The sequence below is a fragment of the Spermophilus citellus genome (assembly GCF_964194105.1).
Source record: "Spermophilus citellus genome assembly, chromosome: 9".
In the NCBI taxonomy this organism is placed as follows: Eukaryota; Metazoa; Chordata; class Mammalia; order Rodentia; family Sciuridae; genus Spermophilus; species Spermophilus citellus.
The window spans coordinates 25208907-25235903 of NC_138191.1; the positions used below are offsets into that span (position 1 = coordinate 25208907).

The 26997-nt window shown below is 44.0% G+C and overlaps 1 protein-coding gene across 1 annotated transcript; it reads right to left on the reverse strand.

Moving 5' to 3' along the window:
* Positions 1 to 1439: 1439 nt before the first annotated feature.
* STRIP1 (striatin interacting protein 1) lies at positions 1440 to 20987 on the reverse strand. The gene is made up of 21 exons (XM_081308857.1): positions 20794 to 20987; positions 17201 to 17270; positions 16389 to 16463; positions 15978 to 16112; positions 15756 to 15876; positions 14904 to 14972; positions 13801 to 13907; positions 13565 to 13692; positions 11885 to 12067; positions 11305 to 11522; positions 10222 to 10287; positions 10050 to 10113; positions 8687 to 8758; positions 8182 to 8256; positions 7894 to 7991; positions 6243 to 6369; positions 5909 to 6009; positions 5039 to 5105; positions 4428 to 4532; positions 3590 to 3794; positions 1440 to 2286 (listed from the first exon to the last, which is right to left on the reverse strand). Exons 1-21 carry the CDS (start codon positions 20971 to 20973, stop codon positions 2039 to 2041), a joined length of 2514 nt encoding a protein of 837 aa, XP_081164983.1. The 5' UTR covers positions 20974 to 20987; the 3' UTR covers positions 1440 to 2038.
* Positions 20988 to 26997: the final 6010 nt, after the last annotated feature.

The window sequence follows — 26997 nt, forward strand, 5'->3', positions numbered from 1 at the left end:
ACCTATCTCATCATCCTGATGTGATATAATGACTGGGTGGCTCCAAAAGATATTTCTACACAAGGACCTGGGTTCAACCTACCACTAGCAAACTCTGAAGCTGTGAAAAGCCCCTTGCCCTCCCTGGGCCAGTGTCTGGGCCAACAGATGAAGGGATTCACTTGCTCAGGTTTGACAGTCCTGTGTTTTTTTCTGCAGGTTAGAGGAGAGATTGGGAAGTCAACAGAGAAGGGGACCAAAGCTTTAGGCCACGCAATTTCAGTGACCTGGTTGTATGCTGTAAGAATGTGAAGAAGCTATCTTTACCACATGGAAATCTCAAGATACATACTCCCTATCAGTCCTGGCAAAAATAAAAAAATAAAAAAATAAAATAAAATAAAAATCCATCACACACCCAAGAACAGTGTCAAACTCCTTTGTCCTGTGTAAGTTCCTTTGGGAAAAAGTGCCATTCAGTCATAGAGACTTCCCATCCCAAAGGTTTTGTGACCCTTGAGTGCACTGATGGCTTCTATTTGGTGCTCCTAATTATGCTGCACAGCAAGGCCAATCCCGAGTTTCAGCAAGCACCAAACCTATGCACCAACAAAGGGGACTTTCTCTGCAAAATGCTTCCTTTATCAGTCAAGACCCCTTTAAAGATTTAAGGCCTCATACATACTGCTTAGAGGTAAGATAAAGAACCTTCTAGCAATTTTGAAAAGGAAACAGTCCTTTCACCAGTAATGAAAATGGTAATATCCACTGAAGTAGAGGCTGAAAGTGGAGAGAGAGCGAGCCAGACTTGAACAGGGATCTGAGAGCAAATGTAGGTTCCAGGAGGCCTCAAACTGATGCCTACCTGCCTTAAGGTTTTCCTTGCTTCTCCCTCAACCATGGGAAACTCCCCTAATACTCTTTCCCACTGTGAAGCTGGCTCCTGATGGTCTGTTTCCCAGGTTCTGAGCACCTAAATTTCCTCTCAATCTCAATCATGTGCCCCAGTGAGGGTCTGAGCAGCTGACCTCCACTATGACCAAGCATTGAAACTGGTTTGGTTGAGGCCAGCTCAGGGAGGGTTATTCTAAGAAAGCTTGGGCTCCCACTGAAACCATAACAAACCCAGGGTGCAGGAACACTCATAACTCCATAACCTGGAGCCCTGGAGCTGGGTTGGAGCCATCCAAGACTGATGTGGGGAGATGACATTTTGGACATTTGTAGAAAGGCAGAAATGAGAATGAGAAAGGCAGAAATGAATGAGAAAGGCAGAAATCCTGACAGAGGACAAGTGGGTGACCTATCAATGCTGGCAGAAAAAGCTACTTTTGAGATCTGGAGATTTTTAGAGGCCACATTTTCTGCAGACAAGGCCATGGGGATTGTTTTTGTTTCCTTTTAATGTAAACAGAATACACAAATACATTAAAAATCCCAACATGACACAAGAGAATACACAGATTTATAGATATTTACTGGCCCTTGCAAACCCAGAAGGAAACAGGCACCTCTGGTTAAGGGAAGCCTCTCTCTCTACCTCAGTCCCATCCAAAAAATAAGGTGTGCAGCAGCTATAGTAGCCTCTGCTGTTGCCCCTGGATGAAACTGAGGCAGCGGCTGGAATGACATCAGAAACCTCCAGAGCACAACAAAGATGTCAACTTTCTGCGCTTGGCCCTAACATTAAACCCTTTTCCTTGGAAAGCTGACATGCCAAGGCTGTAGTCTTATGAAGAGTCAGCATGACTCTCGAACTCAGATGTGATGACAAGGGGTACCCACCCCTTTCCAGCTTTTGCCAGCCTTGGACTGACCTCAAAATGAGTTGCAACCAACCATGTCCAAGAGAGCAGGGTGGGAGTTGAGGGGAGGAAAAGAAGAGTGGATCCCAAGCAGAGATGACTGCTCAGGAGTAGGATGCTGGGAGAACAGAGGCCAACCACAGGCCCAGCGCTGCTGAGGACACAGTGGGGCTGTGCTGCCACCTGGAGGTCGATGGGAGCACTGCAGCAATGACCCGGACAATCTCTCAGGTATGTGATCACCCTATGTTTTCTCACTGCAGCAGCTCTTCCCAGGAAATGGGCTTAGAGAAGACCTCCCTTTCTAACCAGAGGTCATAGTTCATCTGGAAGTCCTCAGGAAGGTCCACCCGCTGGCCCAAAACACTCTGCAGGCAGTTGTCCACTGGCAGGAAGTCAGGGTTGCTGTGGGCTCGGTCGTAGCGCCGGGCATTAAAGCGTTCAATATTGGCACGTAGGGCACACTCTTCTGCCTGGAAGTCCCAAGGCCGAGCATCAAGATCTGGGACAAAGCAAAAAAACACGATTAGGAGCCCAGCCCTACAGCAGTTTCATGGGTTCCTTGAGGCTCAGAGGCTAGGCTGGCCAGAGTTGAGTAGAGTGATTGTTAACTAGAACCATGACACCTTGAAGCCCATTCCCAGGAAGATGAATAAGAATTCTTTCCTAGATATAAAGGAGAGTTAGGTCTAAGGAGAAAAGCCAGATCTGAGAAAGGCTTTTATTACAGAGATTATGTAAACCCAGAGAGGGAGAGCCACATGTGAAACACACTTCTCTGAAGATGAGGTTCTCCCTGGCTCTCTGGGGTTAGAGGAAGGAACCTGGAGATTCCCTCTCATCCTCTCTCAACTCCCTGACCAGGTGCTGGGTGCCACCCTGGGCCCACACAAATTGACTGGCATACTGACAGTCATATAGCTACAGTGCTACATGCCAGGAACTGTATCATGGTAACAAGCAGACACAGAAGAGTAAGGGTACATGGGGGGGCTGAGTAGATGGAACAGTACATACAGAGGGTCAGAAGTGGGAAATGACATGGCTAATATTTCAGAAGCAAGTACAGTCAGATTCCATCCATATCTATTGATGCTGAACCTGTAACTGAAGGGACTTGAGAATCTGGATTTTGATATCCACAGGAGGTCTTAGAACCAATCCCTGGTGGATACCTGAAGGACTCCTTATACTCGGAACCCTGGGTGTGATAGAGTCTGGACTGACAGCCCTGGGTGTGATGGAGGTAATGAAGTTGAAAAGGAAGCTGGATCAGATTAGGGAGGGGGAGAGGGAAGGAAGATGAGTGAGTCTCACCTGCTTTGCTACAGAGTTCAACTCTAATTCTAAGGGAAATAGGAAGCTAACAAAAGATTTTACTCAGGAGGAGAGAGAACCGAATCTCTGTGTTGAAAAGATCACTAGGACTAAGTCTGAAGTGCAGATAGAGGGGAAGAAACTGATCAGAGAGCCAGTCAGAAGCTGTAAGAGTTTAGTTGTCCAGGTGCAGTGGGGATGATAAAGGGGTAGAACCTTAGTGACAATTTCTAGACATGGAATGGCTTGAAGGGGAGAGAGAGGGAGAAACAAAGGATGACTACAGATGCCTAACTTGGGTTGCTTTCCAAGTCTTCCCCAGAGCTCCCATCCTGATGCCAAAAAAGCAGGAGCTGGGCTTCCTGTTCTCTTCTGTTCCTTTCTAGGAAGCTCGGTAGAGAAAGGTTTCTGAGGTACCCTGGGCAGGGAATGAGCTATGCTACCTTTCCCCACACCTTATTCCAATTCTGCTTCATGTGTGATCTCACCATTGCCATATGCCCAGTCGTCGTTCAGCCGATGCCGCACCTTCTGGTAGATGGCAGACATTGTCTTCATGTTGCTCTTGCGCCACTGCCGCCCCAAGTACTTGGTTTGTACCTTGAGCAACTTCAGCACATACAGCTGCATCATGGCTTGTTTCACCTTCAGAGCCCGCTTCAAGATGGGTGCTGACTTGAACACCACCAGCATCTGGGAAGGGCACAGTGAGCAGTCTAGTTGAGGACAGAAGAAATGCAAGCACCACCATTTGCTGCTTCCAGGGTTATATAGACAGAGTGATGAACATCTCAGTTTCCCTTGAACTGAGGAGTTTGCTGGTAAATGAGACATTGAGTGCTAAACTAGGAAAGTTCCAGACAAGTCAGGATGGTCACCCTAATTATGGGTCACTTCGGAATCTAAAGAAAGCTATGGAGTCCTACCAGAACATCCCCATGTGTACCTACATACAATCTCAGAGAATTCATGGACCTCCCCATTCCAAAGGTATGCTGAAACCCAGGGTTAAGGAAGACCCCAAATCCTGGTCATGTTACCCATCAAGATTAAGAGGATGGAAAAAGAGCTTTTCTTTGAATGTGGGTTTTTTTTTTTTACAGTGCACAATGAAGCCTATTCCGGTTCAACTTGTCAAGACGAAATCAGGAACCAGCTTTTAATATGCAAGGACATGGCTACAGCAGCAAAGCTAAGTGAGAAGGACAGGGCTGCAGCAGCATGCCCTGTCCTTAAATCCCTTGCTCCCAGAGGGGAGGGGAAGGTACAGGTGTGGCACTCTTCTGTGAATTCCCAATTTCAGATGTGCCAACCACACTGACTCACCATTGTCCTTGAATGCTTCCATTTTGTCAGCTTGTTCAAGATCCGAAGCAGATTGATACAAGAAAAGAGATTCCTCCAGCAAAACTGGTTGTTGTCACCTGCTTCCTATAGGTTAAACCCAGGAACAATCACAACCCTCATAGCTTCAGGGTTCTCAGCAGTTTCCAAAAGGTCCTCAACAAACCTAACACAAAAGACTAGGTGCCCACGCCTCTACCAGGAACTACCTCCTCTCAAAGAAGCCCAAGGGGAACACCACTCTAAATGTTGGCAGGGAATTAAGGGGATAGTGAGCTTACTAGACTTCTTCTGCAGGAAACATGGGCCATAAAACTGGGGGCTCTGGTTTCAGAGTCCAGTGTAGATGCTGAAGGAAGCAATTCTCCTAAGCAAGCTCTGGGCCAGCTACCCCTGAAGACTGGCTCCCTGACTGATTATCCCATATATTTAAGTCCTTCCACTCTGGAAGGTCCCTCCCTCCACCCTCTGTGCACTTCTAGTGCTTTAAAAGCCAGGCACTCAGATGTGACCTCTGGTGGAAGGTCCTCTATCCTTGGGTTGGGATGGCAAACTTTGCCAAAGGGGAAGCTAGGGAGAGCCCAGCCACTCACCAGACTCTCTGCAGTCAGCTCTGGCAGCTCGTTCACCACACAGTGAGGGTAATCCAGGACAGAAATGCTGCACAGGCAAGAGAACCCACACATCCACCATGAACCAGGCCTGGATCTGGTGGAACATCTATGACTGAGATGGTTCCTGGCTCTTCTCCTTGCTTGTTAAAGCAGAAGGAGAGATCTACCTTGTTTGTCCCACCCCAACTTCCCTCACTGTAAGATGAGGACATATCTGCTATAAGGGAACTTGAAAGGGCCCCCGGTGGGTAGACACTGATTTGTAATCTTATAAGGGATAGAGACTCTAGCTAGTGCAGCCTTTCCCATAGCAATAAATCTGGGGGGCTGGAGGGGAGATACAGCTCAAAGCAAATAATTTATGCTAAGTCCCACTCAAGATGGTGTCCTGGCTGGCAATCATGCTATGGTGTCTCCTATTGATAAGCAGGCACTCTCAAGTGCAGGTAGTACTAGGTAGTGTGAGTGCATTTGTGTATGTAAGAGTTAGCAGTCAGGGCTATACAGTTCATATATTCAAGAGAAGGATGGCCCAGATGGTCTCTTAAAAAAAAAAAAAAAAAAGGTGCTAAAGGGATAATGAAGGTACCACTGGAGCCCAGGTGAGAGCCCCCAGCTCATGCACATACTGAAGTCATCTGTCACTAGATTAGTTAGACTCAGATTTGGCACACTGACTTTTCTTCAGGCAGGAGCCCTATCTTATTCATCATTATGCCTGGTGTCTGGCAGAGTTCTGGCTCAGAGGTACTGGAAAAATATTAGCTGAATGGACTCAGTGGGAGAGAACAGCTAGGAGCCTTGCCATCTGGCCATACCCACTCCTTCCTGGTCCCTGGTCCCCATCACCTGTTCTTGGCAGTGATGTAGGACATGATGTTTTGATTGAAGAATTTTAGGATCAAAGGGATACAGTTGGCAAACACCAAGTGCTGGGCCATGTATTCAAACTGAAACCAATAGAAAAAAAACAAAACAAAACAGAAAGACAAAAAAGCATGTCCCTCAAGACCTTACCCTCTTTCCTCCAGTCATACAAAGTCTAGATTAGAGGTCAGTGTCTTCAAACATTCATGTAGAGGTCAAGTGGGTCCAAAGGCCAACACCCCACTTTTTCAGGCTGGAGAAGCAATACTGCTTGAGGCTTCTGCCCAGCAGACAGGAAGGAAGGTCCTGCACGTACCTGATAGATGTGGTTCAACTTAAAGTGCTTCAACAGCAGCAGCAGCAAAGCAGAAATGGCCTTAACGATGACCTCTTTGTGGCGATTCACATCCACCCCCAGCTTCATGCTTTGCAATACTGTGGTGCTGAAAACACAGGTGTGCACGAGTTGCCAGCATGCACTGCACCTCTCTTCTAAGTGCACACAGAGGAGATGGATTACTGAGCCCTCTGGGTAAAGGTCCCCATGGTCATCTCAGAAGTCAGATCTACTGCTTCAACCACCCACCTCCCAAGCAATCTAACTCTGCACAGTTTATTTCTTCTCTGTGTTGCCCCCAAATACATTCTTAGTCTATTTCTCTGCTGTTTTTTCCAACACAGATTTCCCCTTTTCAAGATCACCCCTAAACTTGAGCTGCTATATTCACCTGAATTCCCCAAAGTGTGTTCTGTAGCATTGAAAGAAAAAAGTAGGGCTGGGGATGTGGCTCAAGCGGTAACGCGCTTGCCTGGCATGTGCAGGGCGCTGGGTTCGATCCTCAGCACCACATAAAATAAAAAATAAAGATAATGTGTCCGCTGAAAACTGAAAAAGTAAATATTAAAAAATTCTCTCTCTCTTTTTTTTTTAAAGAGAGAGTGAGAGAGGAGAGAGAGAGAGAGAGAGAGAGAGAATTTTTAATATTTATTTTTTAGTTCTCGGCGGACACAACATCTTTGTTGGCATGTGGTGCTGAGGATCGAACCCGGGCCGCACACATGCCAGGCAAGCGCGCTACCGCTTGAGCCACATCCCCAGCCCTCTCTCTCTTAAAAAAAAGTAAATGGGAAAAAAGTTAAAAAAAAATATGGAATAAAGTAAATAAAGTTTTTAAGTCAGATAAATTTAGGAAGCACCAAGTTAAATCAGTTTCTTAATTCAGGACTTTTCATTGTAAATCTGAGTAAGAAGAAATACAATATTTAACTCTGGAATCTTTTTTCCTAAGACTATCAAGATGGCCTAGTGTTATGTGATTCTCCCTTTTGTATTTGCCAATCCTGCCTCCTCCCTCACCTGACCATTACTGCCAGACACTAGGGCCACAGCCACCAGAAAGGTGAGCTAAGAACTTGGCAGCACTGGCAGGCTGATTAGGTGAGGGCCCCCCTCCTTCTTAATGTGGAACACAAGCTTGGTTTGTACTCACAAAGAGAAGAGGTCAGTCCAGGGAGGAGGAACGCTTAGGGCTTCACTCTATTTCATGAGACATTTTCCAGGATTCTGCCAGTTCACTGGCCAATGGGAGACTCCATACAGGAACAGACTTAGCTGTGACTGGCAAACTATCCAGAAGCTGACCCTACCATTCCAGGTATCCCAATTACATGGCTTTGGAAGTAGAGCTCTGGAAAATGTCATAAGCTACCCTATCCACTTACAAAAGAGGAATGACTTTTCCAATTCACCCAGGAGTTCACTCAGTAGCAGAGTCTACACTAAAATCCAGGCCAATGGGTCTAAAATCATCTCCCCAACCAGTGAAACTACTGAAGTCAGTAGTGAGTCAGAAATACCCTCAAGTTAACCTGCAGGGAAGTCAGGACCAAAACAGAAACCAACCTAAAAACTATTTGCCTTTTGCCCTCTGCCCCCAACCTGCTCCATTCACAGGAATGACACTCACGGCATTTCTTCAGGTAGGACATCTGCTAGGATGTTGATTGAGTCTGTTTTGGCTTTTGAGGTGGGAGCTGCGGCCAGCAGAATCTTCAGGAGAGCAATCTGGGAAGAACAGACAGCTCAGACACATGTGAGAGCCCAAGATCAGGACAAAGTCCAAAGAAGCAGTGTTCCTGAAGGTCCTCAGGTGGCAGGAGCCTCAAGAAAGGCTGGCCAGTGAGGTGGGAAGGGGATCCCACTGCAGGTACCTACTGGTGGCTACTGAGAGGGATCCTGCACACACAGCACTCACCATATACTGAGGCAGACTGGGGAGCAATCCTTGGTAGAGGGTTTCTGCAGGGACTTGTTCAACTTCCTCTTCCCCCTTTTAACACAAAGAGTACAAACACAAAACTCCAGTCCAGGCTACAATCTCCTGAGCCAGCTTGCTAGCTGGCTGGAGAATTCTTAAGTTATCAACGTAAAGAATGACATTGGTGATAATGACAGCAAAATGCACACAGGCAGTACACCAGTTGCTTCACTTAATAATACCTTACTTAATCCTTATTATAACCCTATGGAGAAGGGAATAGTATTCCCATTTACAGGTAGGGAAACAAAGCAGAGAGAGAGATAGGCACATGCACAAGTTGCCACCCACTGACTGGTGGAGCTGGTACTCAGAATCAGGTGCCTGGCTCAGAGCTTGCACTCAATACCCTTATGTTAGACATGCACCAGGCACAGGGCTGAGTCCCAACACAGGACCTACGGACATCTGGGGACCCTGTGGGCAGAAGGCTGCTACTCACCCCTGAGAGAGGAGAGCGAAGGTACTCCTCCTCCATCTGCGCCTGGACCTCTGCAATCGATGTGTACTTGTGCTGGATAGAGACAGGAGAGGGGGCACTGGGGAAAACAGCCCTCGAGCTCTGACCACACTCCCTACCCCTTGGCAAAGACCCATACATTTTTCTTCACATATGGTCTTCTAGAAGAGGGCTAAGTTACCACAAAGACCCCCAACTAAAATTTCAAACCCAAAATATTTCTGTAGGTGAGAACCAGGATAAAAAGCCCACAGTAGATTAGAGAAAAAAAAAAAAAAAGAGGGAAAAGGGCTTCCAGGTAGCTACAGTGATATAAAAAAAGGTATTAAGATCCTCAGCACCACATACAAACAAAGATGTTATGTCCGCCGAGAACTAAAAAATAAATATTAAAAATATTTATTAAAAAAAAAAAAAGCAAAACCAAGTATACACTAAAAAAGCTTATCTGCAGAGGCTGGGGTTGTATCTCGGTGTAGAGGATTTGCCTAGCATGATCACCAGCACCATGTAAAGATAAATAAATAAAGATATCGTATCTATCTTCAACTAAAAATATTAAAAAAGAAAAAAAAAAAAAAGCTTAGCTGCACAGATACCACTTGTTGCTACAAATTTCAAAAATGTTTCCAAAATATACAGTTAACACTCTAGATATAGGGGAGCACACTAGGGGAGACAGCTCATCCCCACACTGGATGTCACCTCCCATGTGGAAGGTTTAACACTCTGGTCTTTCCCTGCCCCTTCTTCTTACCCACTGCTCTCCTCTGTGATTGGGGACTATGGGACAGAAACAGGACAGTCTTAGCTTAGCCCTTTTCTCCATTCTTTTTAGAATTTGCTGGCCTGCCTGCTGAGAACTGACAGCTTATCCCCTTCCTACTCCTCCACCAATCCCAGCAGGGCCTTCCAGCCCTGCCTGGGACTGGGTATGTGAGCCTGCCTAATTCTGAAAGTATGATATTAGGAAACTAAATATGGTTTTCTTAAGCCTCATTCCTCAATTGCTCCATGAGCAGAAAAAGCGGGCTCTGCAATTTTCATCTGCCTATTCCTCTATCTGCCTACTCCTCTACCTGAAAATCTGGGCAAGAAAAAGGGTTTTGCTAGACCCCTTAAAACCCCAATGACTGGCAGGTAAAATACTCTCTAATGAATGGCTTAGTGGCAAACAAAAACATAGCTTCAAGCCATCAAACCTATGAAGAGCTGCTTCCCAGGCTGCCCTGCTCTGGCTCTTGTTGGCAGGCAGACAACAGTCCTGAAAAGCTGTTCCCTCAGGCTGGGCTCACTTTACTCACTGGGGATCAAACAGACCAAAGGCTCACCCAGAGCCACTTACCTGTTTCAGAGTCTTGATGCTTTCGTGGATTGGCCTGGGCAGCCCCACCACTGTGTTGGTGTCGCTGGAGAACAAAGAAGGCCTGTGATAAGCCTTGACATCAATTCATCCCGGTCCCCACACAGCAAAGGCCAGGAGAATGAACTTTGAAAGAAACTCAGATTGCACTTACCTGCCTAGAGTGTAACCTATGAATTTGCTGCGGCTGGACTCGAGGAACATCTCAATGTCCTTCTCTCTGCCAAAGGAAACAAAAAAAGGTTTTAACAAACACTACTTTAAGGTGACTCAGTTAATAGAAATAGAATATCCAGAAACTGTGAACCAGGAGAAGGAAAAGTCTCTCAATTATTTTTCCTTTTCAAAAAGGATGAAAAAACAGAAATTCTTCAGCTATTTTGTTGTTCTTGATAGTTTTGTTGAGTTAACAAGCTACAAATATGTGCAACTATTTTACTCATAAAATTAAGATGATAGATACATCAAACTTCAAAGCATACTTTTATTCAGACAGTACTAAATCTTTCAATAGGCTTTCTTAAATATTTAACATTCTTAAACACAGACATATAAACCACTGACTTTTCATGTGGGTCAGTTTCCTATCTCAAACAATGCACACCTTGCATTTTACGATGACCTATTCTGCATTCACTTCACAGAATACTGAAAACTGAGGTTTTATCTGGATTAATAAAGTGATTTTTATATCTTTTCATATGTTCCTTTATTTCTTAAATTACTTCCTATCAAAAAAGATACCATTTTTGTATCTCCAGGTATCCTCCCATTTGTCAATTCACCCCCATATATCTCAAATATCTTAATTATGGTTCTGAGGAAACCCTTCCTGAATCTATTATTTTTCTGTCTAGCATGTACAAGGCCCCCAAGTTCTATCCCCAGCACTGAAAAAAACAAATGAACAAATACGTACAACTTCAGGATAGGCAGGAATCGATTTGCCCAAATAATTTTTACTTTTTTCCTTATTCTTCTTCACTAGCAAGTCTGACCAAATGCTAACTCAGATTACTAACTTGGAAGCCATATAAGGGCCACTTTGTGAGAGACCAAGGCCAACCTTAGAAGTCCTGAAGATAACACAAGGTACTTTAAGAGAGCCTTGTCCCAAAGCCAATTTCAGCCTAGCCCAACAAAGGACCATGCATAGGGACTCAGGCCAGATGCTGGCCTCGGGGTGTGAGGGCTCTGGCTTCAGAAGCCAAGTATGTTCTGGAAGTCTGAGACTCACCTGACCTTGGGAGCCCATGGAAGCCCCTTTGGGCAGGTAAGCCTGTCAGTCTGGGGGTGTTGTAGTGGGGGAGGCATCACCTCATCACGCTCAAGGGGGAATGTCTCCCCCTCCAGACTGTTGTCATCATCATTCTCCTCTTCTTCTTCTCGAGAGTCATCAGCCTTGTAAGGATCACGCTCATTGAAGGCATCTAAATTGTCCTGTTTTATCAGAGCCTAAAAACAAAGGGAAGGGAGGTGAGGAATCCAGAGCCAACTGACAAGATGGAAAAAGGAAATGCAGGGAGTGTGGCTAGAACACAGAAAGGTGTCAGGCAGAGAGTTGAGAACAGTGGAGAACCCAGAGAAGTAGTCAAAACTGGAACCAAATGACAAATCATTTTTTGCTCTAACCCCTCAAAACTGCCATGTCCTGAGTACCACTGTACACTGGGTCTGGGATGAAGATAACATCCCTGTTGTGGAGGCATTTGTTGATCAGAGCAGATTCTCAGCACCTACTCCTCCAAGGACAATGCTGTTGCCTGTGTGCATCTCTAGAGTAGAGCCCTCAGAGTCCCAGGACTTTGTTACTTTACCTTGTGCTCCCGACGGCCCCGTTTCTGCTGCTGCTCAATCAGGTCTGAGGCAGATGCTGGTGGGGAGGCAGCTCTCATGTTGCGGATCACTTTGATGCTGTCCTCAGGCAAAGGAGGTAGTCCTAGGAGGGTACGCTTCTCAGCCTTCATGCTCTGCAGCTCCTCAAAGCCACCCAGTGTGCACTGCATCAGACAGGGATGCAAAGCCAGGGTCATAATGTCCATCAGGTTGGTCCCTGATCATGGTGTCAGACTCAAAAAGCACAGGTGACATCAAGATGACCTGTCTTTACAGAGACCCACACATCCTCTGAACAAGGAACTAAAGCTACCCCCTAAAGGAGAATCCAGTGACTCTGGCAAGGGAGAGGAGAAAAAAACAGCAAAGAAAGAGTAAAATACCAGTTGATGGAACCTCTCTACATGTGACAACTCTCTACATGTGACATATTCTTCAGTTCTAAAAAGCAGCAGACTGGAAACCCCATCCCTTTAAGTTTCTAGAAAAGCTAGCAGATGCTTGCTTTAAAAGTTGTGTGTGCCAGTTGTCAAAGTCCAACTAGAAACATACTGTAGGTTGTTCAAATTAAGAGGGCGGGGGGGGGGGGGGGACAAAAATATCTAAACATCTCCCTTAAAGCCCAAACTCCATTTTAAGCTACTTAGTATCATTGTCCCTGAGCAACTCAGTTTTTCTTTGGCTTCAGTGAGGCTTTGTGAGGAACCAGCAGGATGTGTGGCCAAGATAAAACATGTAGATGACTTCTAAGGGGCCTGAAGCTCCCTAATCCCTAGCTGCAAAAAGGGACAGGCCTTCGAGAGAGCAGCATCCTCCTGGAGGAAAGGGCTCCTGATTGGCCAAGGTGGCTGCTGACAATACCCCCAAGCCAGCCCCTGCCCCATGCTCTCCCCAGCTAGACAGTTTCATACCAGACCCCGAGGAAAACAAAGGCTAGCTCAGGGCTCATCCTGGCTTCTCTTAAATGACATCTGATAGAAAGGAAAGACCCCCCAACTATACCAGCTTTAATTGCCTCAAATCACTTTCCAAACTCCAGGTGTGGGAGGTGATTTCTGAGAGGTGCCATGTCTGGGATGAAGCTATTGTATGACTGAGAAAATAGCCTCAAGGGGTCAGGAAGCCAATCTATTTTGACTCAAAAGCTGTTTTGGCTGTTGGGGGCCAAAAGACATTTCTTTTGTCACCTCCTTTCAGGAGCTTTTTATAATTTAACACCAATGGGGTTACATTTTCACATAATTCAGCATTCAAAAGCAAATGTAGACATTTCTAATTATCCATGGGGGACTGGTTCCAGGACCCCTTCCCAAACCCCTCCCCCAGGTGGTTACCAAAATCTGCAAATGCTTAAGTCCCTTATATAAAATGGTGTAATACTTGCATATAACTTAGGCACATCCTCCTGCATACTTTAAATCATGTCTAGATCACTTATAATATTTAACACAAAGTAAATGCTACATAAACTGTTGCTATACTGTATATTTCAGGGAATGATAAGAAAAAAGTTTACATATTCAATACAAATACATTTCCCCCTAAATATTCTGGATCCGAGTTGGCTGAATCCTTGGATGTGAAATGAATGGCCGACTGTACAAGGTATCCCTTCTGTCCAATCCCCAGCACCTGAGAGTTCCCCCTAAGAAGGTGCTCACCAATACTGTCTTCCAGAGTAGCAAGAGAACTTTCTTCATGGGAAAGTGGGGAGCATGGCCACTGCAAAATTTGGTCACCATCCCAAACAGCATGATGGCAAATGGCTCATTGTTGTACAGCGGGGAGCCTGGAGGTAACCCAAGGGCATCAGAACCACAGGCAGCAACAAAACCCTCCCAAAGCCCTCTAGCCTCAGCTCCCAGGCAGGGCCTCTAAGAGGATCCCAGGGCCTTACCCAGCTCGCCTCTGAAGGTCTGTCGCATTGTCCTCCACTCAGCCTTGTCGCCCTCATACTCCTGGTGAACATTCTCCACAATCAGGTACATGATGTTGAGCAGAACCCTGAGCACAAGAGCCAGCTCATAACGGAGTAGGACAGGGGACAAAGGGGCACACTTGGCTTCCTCACATCCCAGCTAACACAAAAATATCTGTGCACAAGGCTAGCTGGTGGAGGAAGGCTGTAATGCAAAGAAAACTAAGAAAAGTGACAAGCTGTGTCTTCCACCAAGCAAAAGAATGCTAAAGGATTTCCCTCCTCATGCTTCCTTCAGAGTTTCATTGCTCTGGCTAGGACCAGATCTTACTCTGCCTTATATTTCATATCTAAAAAAGTGCTTACTCAAAGCAGGTGCTTACCAAGTGATTGTGGAATAAATGAGTATGAAAAAAAGGCCAAAAGAACTTACTGACCTAAGTTCCTGGAATGGGAAAACCAAGGAGGTGTGAGTTGAGTTATGGGGGTCAAAGCAGGACAGGAGCACAGCAAGAACAAGAAGAGTTTACCAAGATGGAGTGGAAATCAGGAGGTGACACAAAGGGACCTTAATACATGGGGAACACCACAAATATCCAGTCTGAAAAGGTTCCAAATTCACCAAAAGAGACAGATTTCAACCCTCAAATGCAGAAAGGTGATCTCATTCCTTAGCAGTTGCTATTACTTCCTGTGAAGCCATGAAACATTGTGAAGTGGCTAGAACTAATGAGTGTAGATAGGAATCAAGCTGTGCACATGAGAAGGTGGGAGGCCAGGGAGCAACATTAGGTTTCATTCAAATGTAAAATACTCCACAAAAAGTCTTAGTAGTGTGGGCTGGACTTAACTGTGGCTCTTAAGTATCTTGACCATGGATTTCCTCTATTTTCTAGACCTCCGTCATAGGTAAAGCCTTCAGCAGGACTAACTACTCATGCTGAGCCCATCACACCTGCAGATTATTGTGTGCAGAAGGAATGCACCCACAGTCAGGAAACCCAAAGACACCCTCCCACACTCTGCTCTGAGCTCATTCTCTGGCTAAAGCTCAAGGTGCCCAGGTTTGCTGCTTGCTTCACCTCAGGTCTGTGCTGTCAGCCAGGGAGATGGCAGGCTTCCTCACCGCACTGCTGCACGCAGCACTGTTGCTGCAGGAGAGATATAAGAATCAGCACTTTTGCCAGCAAAGCAATGATAAGTGATGCCCCACAAGAATGAACTGCCTCATGGGGGAACCAAATGTTATGGTGTGTGCTTAGACTGCATAAGAGGTGACAGAACAATGGTTAGGAACTTAGGCCCTGGACCAGACAGCCAAGGTTTGAATCCTGACTCTAATACTTACTATGTACATTTAGCCAAGGTATCCAACTTCTCTGTACCTCAGTTTCTTCATTTATAACATGGGGGTGATAATAGTAGCCATGTCATTAACATGAATCAGTACATGTGACATCCTGAACAATGCCTGGGACGTGTAGCATTCAGTGTTCTTAATTATTATTACTGAAGGCATTACCCTTAAATGACCAGCAGTTGACCTACTCAGTGGACAAGGGACAGGCTAAAGTAGGCTTGAGCCCACATGTCAGACTTGTATCTGACCTCCTACCAAAAGGAAAAGTCCAAGGAAAATACAGTGTTCAAAAATGAGTTCAAAATGAGAAGCTGTCTGACTGGTGCATTAGGCCTGGGCAGGAAGCTCCAGTGTTAGGGAGCTGCAGAAACCTGTCATTAATCTTTATTAGTCTTTAAGGTGTGGTTGAGCAACTTCCTCATTATTCAACCCCTGCTAGTCAAAACAGCCTGGAACCAGACCCTCAGCCCCAGGTAGCCCATTTAACCTTCTCAAAGTCAGTCAGTCTGTCAGTTCTGTCCCCCTTCCCCTTCCTTGCTTTCCCTACTCAAGCCCTGCAAGCAGAGGTACTCACTCTATTTCCATGTTGAGGAGCTCCACCAAGGCATTGAACGTGCCCACCTCCAAGAGCAGAAAGATGTTGTAGCGCATCCAGAACTGCACCTCAGCTTCTGAGCCACACTCCCCAAAAGTTCCTGAAAACACAGGGCACAGCTTGCCAAGCAACTCCACACATTTGACTGAGCTACATCACTGGCAGAGGTACCAGGGGTCCCTGAGGAAGTCCACACAGTACCTTGGGCAACATAGAGAATTGCTCGGGCCACCTTGAGTCTCTTCTCCCGGGCAGTGACTTCCAAGCCATCCAGGAGCCTCATGGCATGGGTACGGTGCTGGTTGGTGTCCAACTCGGTCCACTTCTTGTCTGTCACTGCAGGGCAAGAGATCAGTTATATCTCAGCCCAGAAAAATCCTCACAATGGAATGAATTCAGTGTTATTCCTCAGGATTGGTATCACTATAGGACCAATATACTCCCTATGTAAGAAATATGGTCACAATGCTACTCTATGAATTTGAATTTCTCAGAAAGTGTGCATAAGGCCCACTCTAAATGTTACATCTAGGATGATTTAAGGTCATTCATATGACTAAGAAAAACCCTACAGCTCTCCTGATGCAAGGTGAAGGGATCAAAAAGTCTCACCATGGATCCGGAAGTCTTCCTCAAAGCACTTCCGATTCATCAGGAATTCTGGCCCTTCTGTGTAGCTGTAAAGCTCTGTCAAGAACAAATCTCATCATCAGCTGCTCCACCACTACATTCCATACCAAGTCTCACATGAAGCAGGGGGGGTGAGGCATTTGTTTCCAATCCCAGCTCTGTTCCTTAATCACAGGGACTCTTGGGCTATATTCTCTATGACTTAGTGGTCTGAAGTACACAATGGACAGAATGGTGACCTGCCTCATAGCTTACAACCAGAAAGTCAGTGAAGTATAAATCTGAGCACTTCAGTCTGATGTGTATCTATCCCACCATGCCAGCGGCTAACCATCACCCTAAACACAGGTCTCCCAAGTGCTACATTCTGAGTAGAATCTATATTATGGGGGCTGAAAAAGCAACTCACACTGATCACTTTGCACATGAGCAACAATGGCAGCAACAGATGTGCACAGATGCAAGCACATGTACCAGCATTCCTCATGACCCATTGCTTTAAGAGAACACTGTCAGGGCGAGGGTATGTGTTCAAGGAGCATCACGGTCCCACACTGGGACTGGGCTGACAACAAATAGATGCTTCATAAAAGTAAAGGGCAATTCAAAGTTATGAGATATGCAGGGCTTGAATCTAATAATTAATACTTGTTTTATACACGCCATTGAGAGGTCTAACTAGGTAAAACAATTAACTCCAAAATAATATTCATTCTTAATTTTCTTACAGACCAAATAAGAAAAAACTACCCTCAAATAACATGAAGCATTTTTTCAGGTAAAAAACGCTTTACCTGAGAGCTCCGCAGCCCATTTGTCTGTGTCAGCATATTCAAACTCCAGGTCTGGAGACTCAGAATAACCCTGTTGATAAAAGGAGGGAGCTTTCCGTGAAAGATTATCCTGAGTGGTTTCCAAAGGAAAAACAAATATGCTTCAAGAGACACTGCTATATTATAGGATATCATTGCCTCTACTTTTTTTGTTTATCATACTATTTTTTATCTCTGGGATAGCCCAATTCTCACTGTTAAACCTTCTCAGAACAACTAATACTTTGTTTTCAGAGCCCTTATCAAAAGTTATAATTATATACTGATGTATTTGTTTAGTGTCTGCCTTTCCATGAGAATAGCAATTTTGTCCATTTTATTCACCAAATCATTCCACAGTTGTCTAGCAAGGTACCTGGCCGGAATGAATGAGAGAATGAATGGTTTACATTCAAATACATACATGTTCAATGAACAAACATAAAGCTTCTACTTTGTGCAGGGAATGATCACTCCATATAGTGGTAAAAATTCAGAAGCCTCACTTCTTTCTGGCTAGTAGGTTATCAACAGTTCTGGACAAAATGAGTACTGAAATCCTCAGCTTTCCTGCCCATGTCTCAGATTTCTGTGGCAAGTGACAGGGAAGGAAAAAATGGAACACATTGGTTTCCCTCCCACACAGAGGAGAGAATATGCCAAAAACAATTTTTTAATGCTAGAGACAGGTGATCACTAATAATATGCCATCTTGGATGCTCTGTACTGGGAAGAAAAATGAAGTGAGGAAGAGACAGGTAAAATTCTTAGGTTTAATTAAGATTTACTCCAGGAGCTGGGGGGTGTCAATCAGTGGTAGAGCAACTATTTAGTGTATACAGGCCCTGGGTTCAATCCCCAGCACCACAGAAAAAAGGAAAAGAAAGAAGTTGGGTGCAGTGGTGCACACCTGTTAATCCCATCTACTCAGGAGGCTGAGGCAGGAGGATCACAAATTCTAGGCCAATCTGGGCAACTTAGTGATACCTATATTAAAATAAAATAAAAGGGCAGGGATGTTGCTCAGTGGTAGAGTGCTTGCCTGGCATATGGAAGCCCTGTGTTCAATCCCCACTACCACAAAAACAAATAAAAATTTAAAATTTTTTTTTTTAAATATGGAATGCTTCACAAATTTGCATGTCATCCTTGCGCAGGGGCCATGCTAATCTTCTCTGTATTGTTCCAATTTTAGTATATGTGCTGCCGAAGCGAGCACAAAAATTTAAAAATTAAATAAAAAGTTTAAAATTTTACTTGGGAAGACAAAGACCACTTACAAGCAAGAACTCTACTTCTTTTTTTTAAATTTTTTTTTAGTTCAATAGACACAGTACCTTTGTTTTACTTAATTATTTTATGTGATGCTGAGGATCGAACCAGTGCCTCACATGTGCAAGGCAAGCACTCTACCACTGAGCCACAACCTCAGTCCCTCTACTTCTTTTTCATAGACAATAGTGTACACTTTCACAAGTTACTGAGCATCAGTTTCTTCATTATGAAATGGGGATGACAAAAATCTACTTTGAATGTTTTTACAGACTGATTAAAATTATGTAGCATAAGAGCTGGGGTTGTGGCTCAGTGGTATAGTACTTGCCTAGCATGTGTGAGGCACTGGGTTTGATCCTCAGCACCAAATTAAAAATACTACTACTAATACTACTACTAATAATAAAGTTATTATGTCCATCTACAACTAAAAATATTCTTTTTAAATTATGAGGCACGAAATAAATGGTCATCAAATGTTAGCCTCCTTGTCCTTCAGATATGATTAGGCTCCCAAAATACTGACAAGAGAAAGAGTGTATTATAAGTAACTCTAAGTCATGAATTTAATAGATAGGTCTCCCTGTCTGTTTGACTGGCCTTCCATGTGTTGAATCTATGTGGATATTAAAGGGTAGAAACAGAAATTAAAATGCATCATAGAGGTTAGGGGTGCAGGTCAGTGACAGAACAGTTACCTAGCATACACAAGGCCCTGAATTCAATCCCCTACACCACTAAATAAATAAATTGAAATAAAGAATATTTCTATCTGACCATTCATGGCCACTTATGAAAACGTAAAACTATTTTTTAAAATGAGGGTTGTAGGTGTAGCTTAGCAGTAATCACTAGGTCCTGGGTTTGATCCCCAGCTCCACATACACACACAGATAACTCCTGCTAGTGGAGTGGCACATGCCTGTAATCCCAGCAACTCTGGAGAGTAAGGCAGGAGGATCAGAAGTTTGAGGCCAGCTTCAACAACTTAGCAAGAACTTCAGCAACTTAGCAAGACACTGTCTCAAAATAAAACATAAAAAGGACTGGGGTGTTAACTCCCTAAAACAAAACAACAACAAAAAAATCCCTTAATGATCAGAAGATGGATTCACCCTCACCAATTTCCTAATCCTCCACACTTGAAAAACTGCTGAATAGACACCATTGATGTCCCATCATCCCATCATGGAAAGACTCATAAATGGTTGGCTTCTTTGTTTCTTCAATAATTTACTTAAAACTCAAGGTTCCGCTTTTTGGGGCTTGCCCATTTTTCACATTTTACTAGAGGAGTGGGCTTACAACAACAAAAAAAACACAGATGATTGAGAGAAACTGATTGTATAGGTCTAAAGACAGTATCCTCACTCTTTGATATGAGCTTGGACAATGAGGAACTCCCTCTCATTAAATAACGCCAGACTGTTGATCAGCCTAGGAGTTGACTCAGGTGAAGAGGACCACATAGTAAGTACTCTGGGAACAGGCTGATTAAGAAGCCCTAAAACTCTGCAAAGTGTGTCTTCATTCACGAATTCTGCAAAGGGAAGAGGTGGGAGGAATTTTAACTTAGGGCGAGGTGAATAGTCTGCTCCAGACTACGGTGTCTCAATAAGAGGAGGCAGGGCTCACTTAGAAGAGGAGGGAATTCTGCGCCCTAACGTATGTTTTAAAATGTGTATTTCTGATCTTCAACGGCTCAGCATCAGTCGCATTGGTAACATCAAACACTAGGCACCGTCTGCCCGTTTCCTTAGCCTGCATTAGTTAAGTCGGAGGGACGCGGGATTATTTCCCCTGCTACTCTCGCAACCGCTGTCCACGCAGCTCTAGTAGTGATAATGGGCCCTGTTTGGCTTCTAAGCGATTTCTAAATCCTTGTTTATGGTCTCTTTCCTGCCAATACGCGCGATCCACCGCACGCCCAGGAACAGAGGCCCAAGATAATTAGGGATTGGGGGCGCGGCTGCCGACCTCCAGGGCACCAACAGACCCACGGCTCTTCACCCTAGGACGGGACTGGACCAGAGGCCCCGCCCACGCCCCGGGCCCCAGGCAAGCAAGCGGGGCGATCAGTGGCTTCGGTCACAGTGGAGGAGATCGCGGCTGGGGTCCCGCCTTCACGCCTCCATCTCCGGGAGCTGAAGCCTCTCTTGAAACTCCTTTCACTATAAAGTGACAACTCCCCGACCCGACCCTCCAAGCCCTCTGGCAAGACCAGCTTGGCCCTGGAACGGCCCGGGACCCCGCCGCCGCCCCCCACTCAGTGCTGGCCTCTCCCGCGCCAAGCTGCTGACCTCCGAGTCTTTGCGCTGGTTGCGATTGAACTCTCGGGTTTTGCCCCCGGGCAGGAGGCCCCCGCCGGCCCGCGGTGCCCCTGGTGGAGGCTGCGCGGTTGCGGGCGGCGGAGGTGGCGGTGGCTGGGGCTGCTTGTTGTTCACAATCAGCGGGCCAGGAACACCGGCTGCCGGCTCCATCTTGGCTGCTCCACACCCCCAGCTCAATTCACGGATAGTTGCAGTCATGCAATTCTCGCGTTATTTCCTCCAGGAAATTTCTCTGGTTGCCATATTGAGTGTGGCGGCAAGCTCTGTAAGCCATCTTGGCCTCTACACATTTCCCGAGATTCCCACTGCCAGAAAGCGCTCCTTTTTTTGTTATATTCAGTTTTCCCCTCCTTTCTTCCAATATCATTTAGATGCCATTTTATATATAACAACTCCTTTAGTTCCTTAAATCTAGTTGTTCCTCTAATATCACTTTGCACTTATCAGGGTCATATCCTTGTAGAAGACATGGGAAATACAGTAGTGAACAAAAGGATAGGATCCCAGCCTTCATGGAGTTTACATTCACATGGGGGAGATAATGCAAACAAATGAATAAATACAGTTTTGTCAAAAAAACTAATCATTCTGCTAATCATGCATTCAGTAAGCATTTAATAAATGTCTCCTGTGCTCCGGCAAGTGGGATAGAATGGGACACTAGACAAGTTTCTACACTGATGGTACTTACAGTGCTTGATGGGCTGGACAGTAAACAATTTTACATATTAGGGAAATAATAAGAGAAGAAGGAACAGAGACTATGGTTACTGGGTACAGGGGTGTAGGTGAATAATAACTACTCATGTACAGTAGGATAACCACGGTTGACAATTAATGACTATTTCAAAATGGGTAAGGAAATAATGGCGGAGCAGGCGGGCCCAGGCTTGTAATCTCAGAGGCTTGGAAAACTGAGGCAGGATGATCTTAAATTGAAGGTCAGCCCGCGCAATTTTGCATACCATGCTGAAAATAAAAAGGGCTAGGGATTGTAGCTCAGTGGTAAAGGACCACTTGACTTAATGGGGGTGGACGGTGAGATAAATCTTTGAGGTGCTAAATATGCCAGTTACACCGATATGATCATTACCCAATGTATACTTGTTTGAAATGCCACACTCTACTTCATTAATATGTGCAATTATGTGTCAATTAAAAACATACATTAAGCCAGGTGTGATGGGTGTGATGGAGCATGCCTGTCATCCCAACTACTGGGGAGACTGAGGCAGGAGGGTGGCACAAATTCAAGGCCAGACTCACTATTTTAGTGAGGCCCTCAGCAATTTAGGGAGATTTGGTGTTAAAATAACATGAAATAGGCTGATGATGTGGCTCAGTGGTTAAGCCTCCCTGGGTTCAATCTCTGATACCAAAAAAAAAAAAAAAAAAAGATATATTAAATTAGTTTAAAAATGTGAAGCCCAGGTGCAGTGGCTCATGCCTGTTCTGTAATCCCAGTGGTTCAGCAGGCTGAGGTAAGAGGACTGCAAGCTTAAAGCCAGCCTTAGCAACTTAGTGAGGACCTAAGCAATTTAGTGAGAACCTGAGTCAAAAATACTGAGAAATATTAAAGAAAAAATATTCATGACACTTGTTAAAGATGGTAAGGCAGGAAGCTGGGGTTGAGACTCAGTGGTAGATCGCTTGCCTAGCATGTGTGAAGCACTGGGTTTGATTCTCAGCACTGCAAATAAATAAAATAAAGGTCCACTGACAACTAAAAAATTAAAAAAAAAGATGGTAAGGCAGACTTTATTAAAAAATGGGTCATAGCAATAGGCCCAGAAACTTAAGTTGATGAAATATATAATCTTGCTTTTCTAGTCAGATTCCTTAACAGATAAAGACAAACCTTTTACCAGCTCTTCTTAAGACCAGACCAATACTGCAAGAAAACTATAATTTTAATATAGACAAGACCAAATTCTAGTTTTATACCAACGTATTTTTGATATTAAGAATCATTGTAAAGCCCTTATAATAAATTCATTCAATTTTAGACAGCTTGACCACACAGAATTCTTTCTCCCTTTTTCTCCCTCCCCAACTTTCTATATCATCTTAGTTTTCATCCTTCATCTTACTTTCTGACTCTGAAACAACCTGTCATTTTTTTAAACTACAGAATTACTTTTTTTCCCTTAGCAAAGATACCTTATAACTGTTCTTACCAAAAATACATGTTATTTTCTGTGCATACTTTGTGTACAAAGTTGTTTCTTTTGTTATTTCTAGTCATTTTAATTATATATGTATATTAATTAGAATTTCTATTCTTTAGTTTTTAAATTTCTAATCAAAGCTGGAAAGTAAGCAATTGTGAACTGTCACACAAGCATTCTGTAGAAAATTTATGAATATACCATTTAATAATTTCTTTTTTTAATATTTATTTTTTAGTTGTAATTGGACACAATACCTTTATTTTATTTATTTATTTTTATGTGGTACTTAGGATTGAACCCAGGGCCTCGAACATGCTAGGTGAGCGCTGTACCGCTGAGCCACAACCCATTTAATAATTTCTCTTAGTGTGGGCTTTCTTCTAGTACAATATTTAATGTGACACAGAAATGTTTAACAGACCTAAGTATTTTGAGTTCCTGTGTAATAAGAAACCAAAAGTAGACAAATGCATGTTCAGCAATAATGTTTCAATACTTTGTCTTACTTAGAAATGATCTAGTTATTCAATAAATATTTATCATTTAATTTAGCATAACTTTAAGGCTTTCAGTTACTAAGAGATTTGAGTTGGGCTGATAAAATGCTTTTTTTGGTACCAGGGATTGAACTAAGGGGTACTCGACCACTGAGCCACATTGCCAGCCCTATTTTTTTTTATTTTTTATTTTAATTTTTTTGTTGTAGATGGAAGCAATGCCTTTATTTTATTTATTATTATTTTTATTTATTTTTTTAATGTGGTGTTGAGGTTTGAACCCAGTGCCTCACATGTGCTAGGCAAGCGCTCTACAACGGAGCCACAACCCCAGTCCCCCATTTTCTTTTTTATTTAGAGACAAGTTCTCACTGAGTTGCTTAATCTTGCTTTTGCTGAGACTAGCTTTGAATTCACAATCCTCCTGCCTCAGGCTCCCAGGTGCTGAGATTACAGGTGTGCACCATTGCAATTTTGAAAATACTTTAAAATAGACATAAAGCATAATCATTGTTGAAAAGTTTGCTTATAAGCTTTTATCTCACATTTATTTAATCCACTCATTCTCAACAATTATGCTTGGATCACTCATAAAATTTTCATGAGACATTAAACAGCAATCATCTTACTTTTCTTATGAATTGTATAACAGAAATAACATGAGTGTATTTGACTTAGTAAAACTAGATAGGATCTAAGTTATATGTCTGCATTATGTATAATGCTGAGAATTCTGAGGGGAAACTCATTCTCTTTATTTTTTTATTAAACTAACAATACATTTATTTACCAAAGATTACTCAAAGTATATGAAATGAAAAAGCATTTGGGTCAGTTCCTGTTTTTCTGAGAGTTTTATGATTGATTTATGTAAGAGCTTATTTTTCTTTAACCAGTTTCATAGAGCCCTCTTTCAGGCTGCTTTTGGCAGTATCACCTGGAGGTGGGAGAAAATCACATAGATGTACCACGTGTAAATAGACATACATAAACATATAGACAGATGCAAATAGAAGTCTTATAGTCCTAGCCGGGCTCGGTGGTGCATGCTTGGAAGGCCAAGGCAGGAGGGTCGCAAGTTCAAAGCCACCCTCAGCAGAAGCGAGGTGCTTAGCAGCTCAGTGAGACCCTATCTCTAAAGGGGCTGCGGCTGTAGCTCAGTGGCAGAGCGCTTTCCTTGGACGTGGGAGGCACTGGGTTCCACCCTAAGCGCCACATAAAAAAAATACACAAATAAAATAAGGGCATGGTGTCCATTTACAATTACACACACACACACACACACACACACACACACACACACACACACAAAATAGGGCTGGGGATGTAGCTCCATGGTTGAGTGTCCCAGAGTTCAATACCTGGTACAAAAAAAAAAAAAAAAAAAAAAAAAAAAGTCCGTCTCATCGAGACTTTGGACTTAATTAGGAGAGGAGTGGACTGAGGAGTCAACCAGAAGCTATCTGAAGGTCTCCAAAGCCCATCTGAGTGGATGAAATATTCAGTCTGTTCCCCATTAGTTGTTTTACTTGTTTGGCCACTTTGGGATCCCGGAGTCTCTTAAGAGCAGGTGGGTCTCAAGCTCAAGTGACTGGAGGACTAGAGTAGGAAGGAAAAAAGGTCTGGCAGGGATGGACAGAGGGGACGAAGAAGTAGGGATCTGAGAAGGTTGTTCAGTGAACTGATGAGTTCCCGTGGACAGTGTAGGATAAATAAAGAGAACATAGAGGCATCACAATAGAGCTTGTAAGAAGGACTTCCAGGGCTGGGGTTGTAGCTCAGTGGTAGAGCATTTGCCTCACATGTGTGAGGACCTGGGTTCAATCCTCAGCACCACATAAAAATAAATAAATAAAAATAAAGATATCATGTCCATCTACAACTAAAAAAGGCGACCTCAGGGAGTCAGGAATGAACACAAATTAGGAAAGAAAGCCAGGAAGACCCTCCAACCTAGGTGGAACCTCTGAAAAAAAAAAAAAAAAAAAGAAGCCTGACATTCATCCATCCCAGCTTCAGAAAGTATACTCAGAATCTTAAGAATCAAAACCTCTCCTTATTAGCTTCAGTGAAGGTTTGTTGGGAGGGGTGGTCACCTGTCTGACTCACCATTGAATCCAGGGCCAGTCAATCAGGAATGAAAACAAAAAGCTTCAGTGGTGCCCACTTGGGGTCCTGAGTGAGGGGCCCAGGGGTCCAATCATGAATCTGATCCTATCTGAGCCACAATCCAAGAAAAAATTACTCATAATGCTGTTAAGACAATAAGGTGGACCAATAAAAATAAATGTGTGCAGAGAGCCATCCATGGGCTATGCGTGAACTACATCAGCATTGCAGCCTAGTGAAAAGGTGATCTTACCCTGTGGCAGATCACCCAAATACATGTGAATTTCTACTCAGCTCTGTCTGGCCCCACACAGCACTGGAGATGGGGTGACCTGCTATAGTAGCACAACCTCTTAGGAATGGGTGTGACCTGCCAAGATGCCAATCAACCTGCTGTGTGCAAGACATCAAGAAGCAAGACTCCACCTCTGAAACCTTATCCCTGCCTTTGATGTACCCCCTTAAACAAACCACAAGAGACATTTTTTTAATTGTCCAGCTCCTGTGTGGGCTGGATCTATCAGGGGCTCTGCTTTAAAACTATTTTTCTGACTCTGTGTCTTTTGTTCTTCACTAATTATTTCTGACTTATTTTCTCCATTGGCTTACACCCTCCGGGGTAGAAAGAAGGATCCCTTGGCGAGGAGCTGGCAGCCTCCCCATAAATGTGGAGAAAGGCAATAAGGTGCCTTTTTTTTAAAGGTGCCTTTTAAAAAAAGATGATAAGGCAGACTTTATTTGGGGCGGGGGTTGGGGGGGTGTCATGGCAACCAGTATAGGAACCACTGCAACTGAGTCTGGTGGTAAGAAAGGTAGATTGGACCCAACTCCTATTCCAACAAAGATAAGTGGGCATTTATAATGGAGTGGGGTGAAGGTTGGTGGATAGAAAATTACCACGGCGAAACATCAAGGACAAGGGGTTCTGGCTAAAGTGACTTGATAAGATTATTGCTGAGGGCAGGCCTGGGTGCTAATAAATCAACAGTGGTCAGATGCCAAGGGTTTTTCTCTATACATTTAGCACGTTGCTCAAACTGGATTCAACAAGGACCAAAAGGGAAGCCAAGGTTGAGACTGGCCTACAATTAGGAATGATTATAATGCACTAATAAAAATAATTTCAAAAAAAGAGAGAGACTTCATCAGAAGAAGTAAAAAAGAAGTGTAAGGAATTAGAAGGCTGCAGGTGGCAGTGTGCCTATGTGACTATGTATTAGGTAGGCTGCCCAGGGAAGGCAGACCTGAGGGTGAGCTTTTGTGGAAGTTTTACAAGAAAAGGAGAGCTCTGCAAAGATTCAAGGTGGGAACATTGAATCTGGACAGTCACCAGATATATGCAGAGGCCCTGAGGTTAGAATGGGGAACGGAGTGAGCTTGGAAGAATAGTAGTTCAG

Excerpts from the sequence above, each read along its gene's own strand:
- STRIP1 (XM_081308857.1), bottom strand. The coding sequence starts at position 20,973 with ATGGAGCCGGCAGCCGGTGTTCCTGGCCCGCTGATTGTGAACAACAAG. Across the intron at positions 15,877-15,977 it reads AATTCTCTATGTTGCCCAAG|GAACTTTTGGGGAGTGTGGC; the intron begins GTACTGTGTGGA and ends CTGTGTTTTCAG. Across the intron at positions 10,114-10,221 it reads ATAGGTTACACTCTAGGCAG|CGACACCAACACAGTGGTGG; the intron begins GTAAGTGCAATC and ends TTTGTTCTCCAG.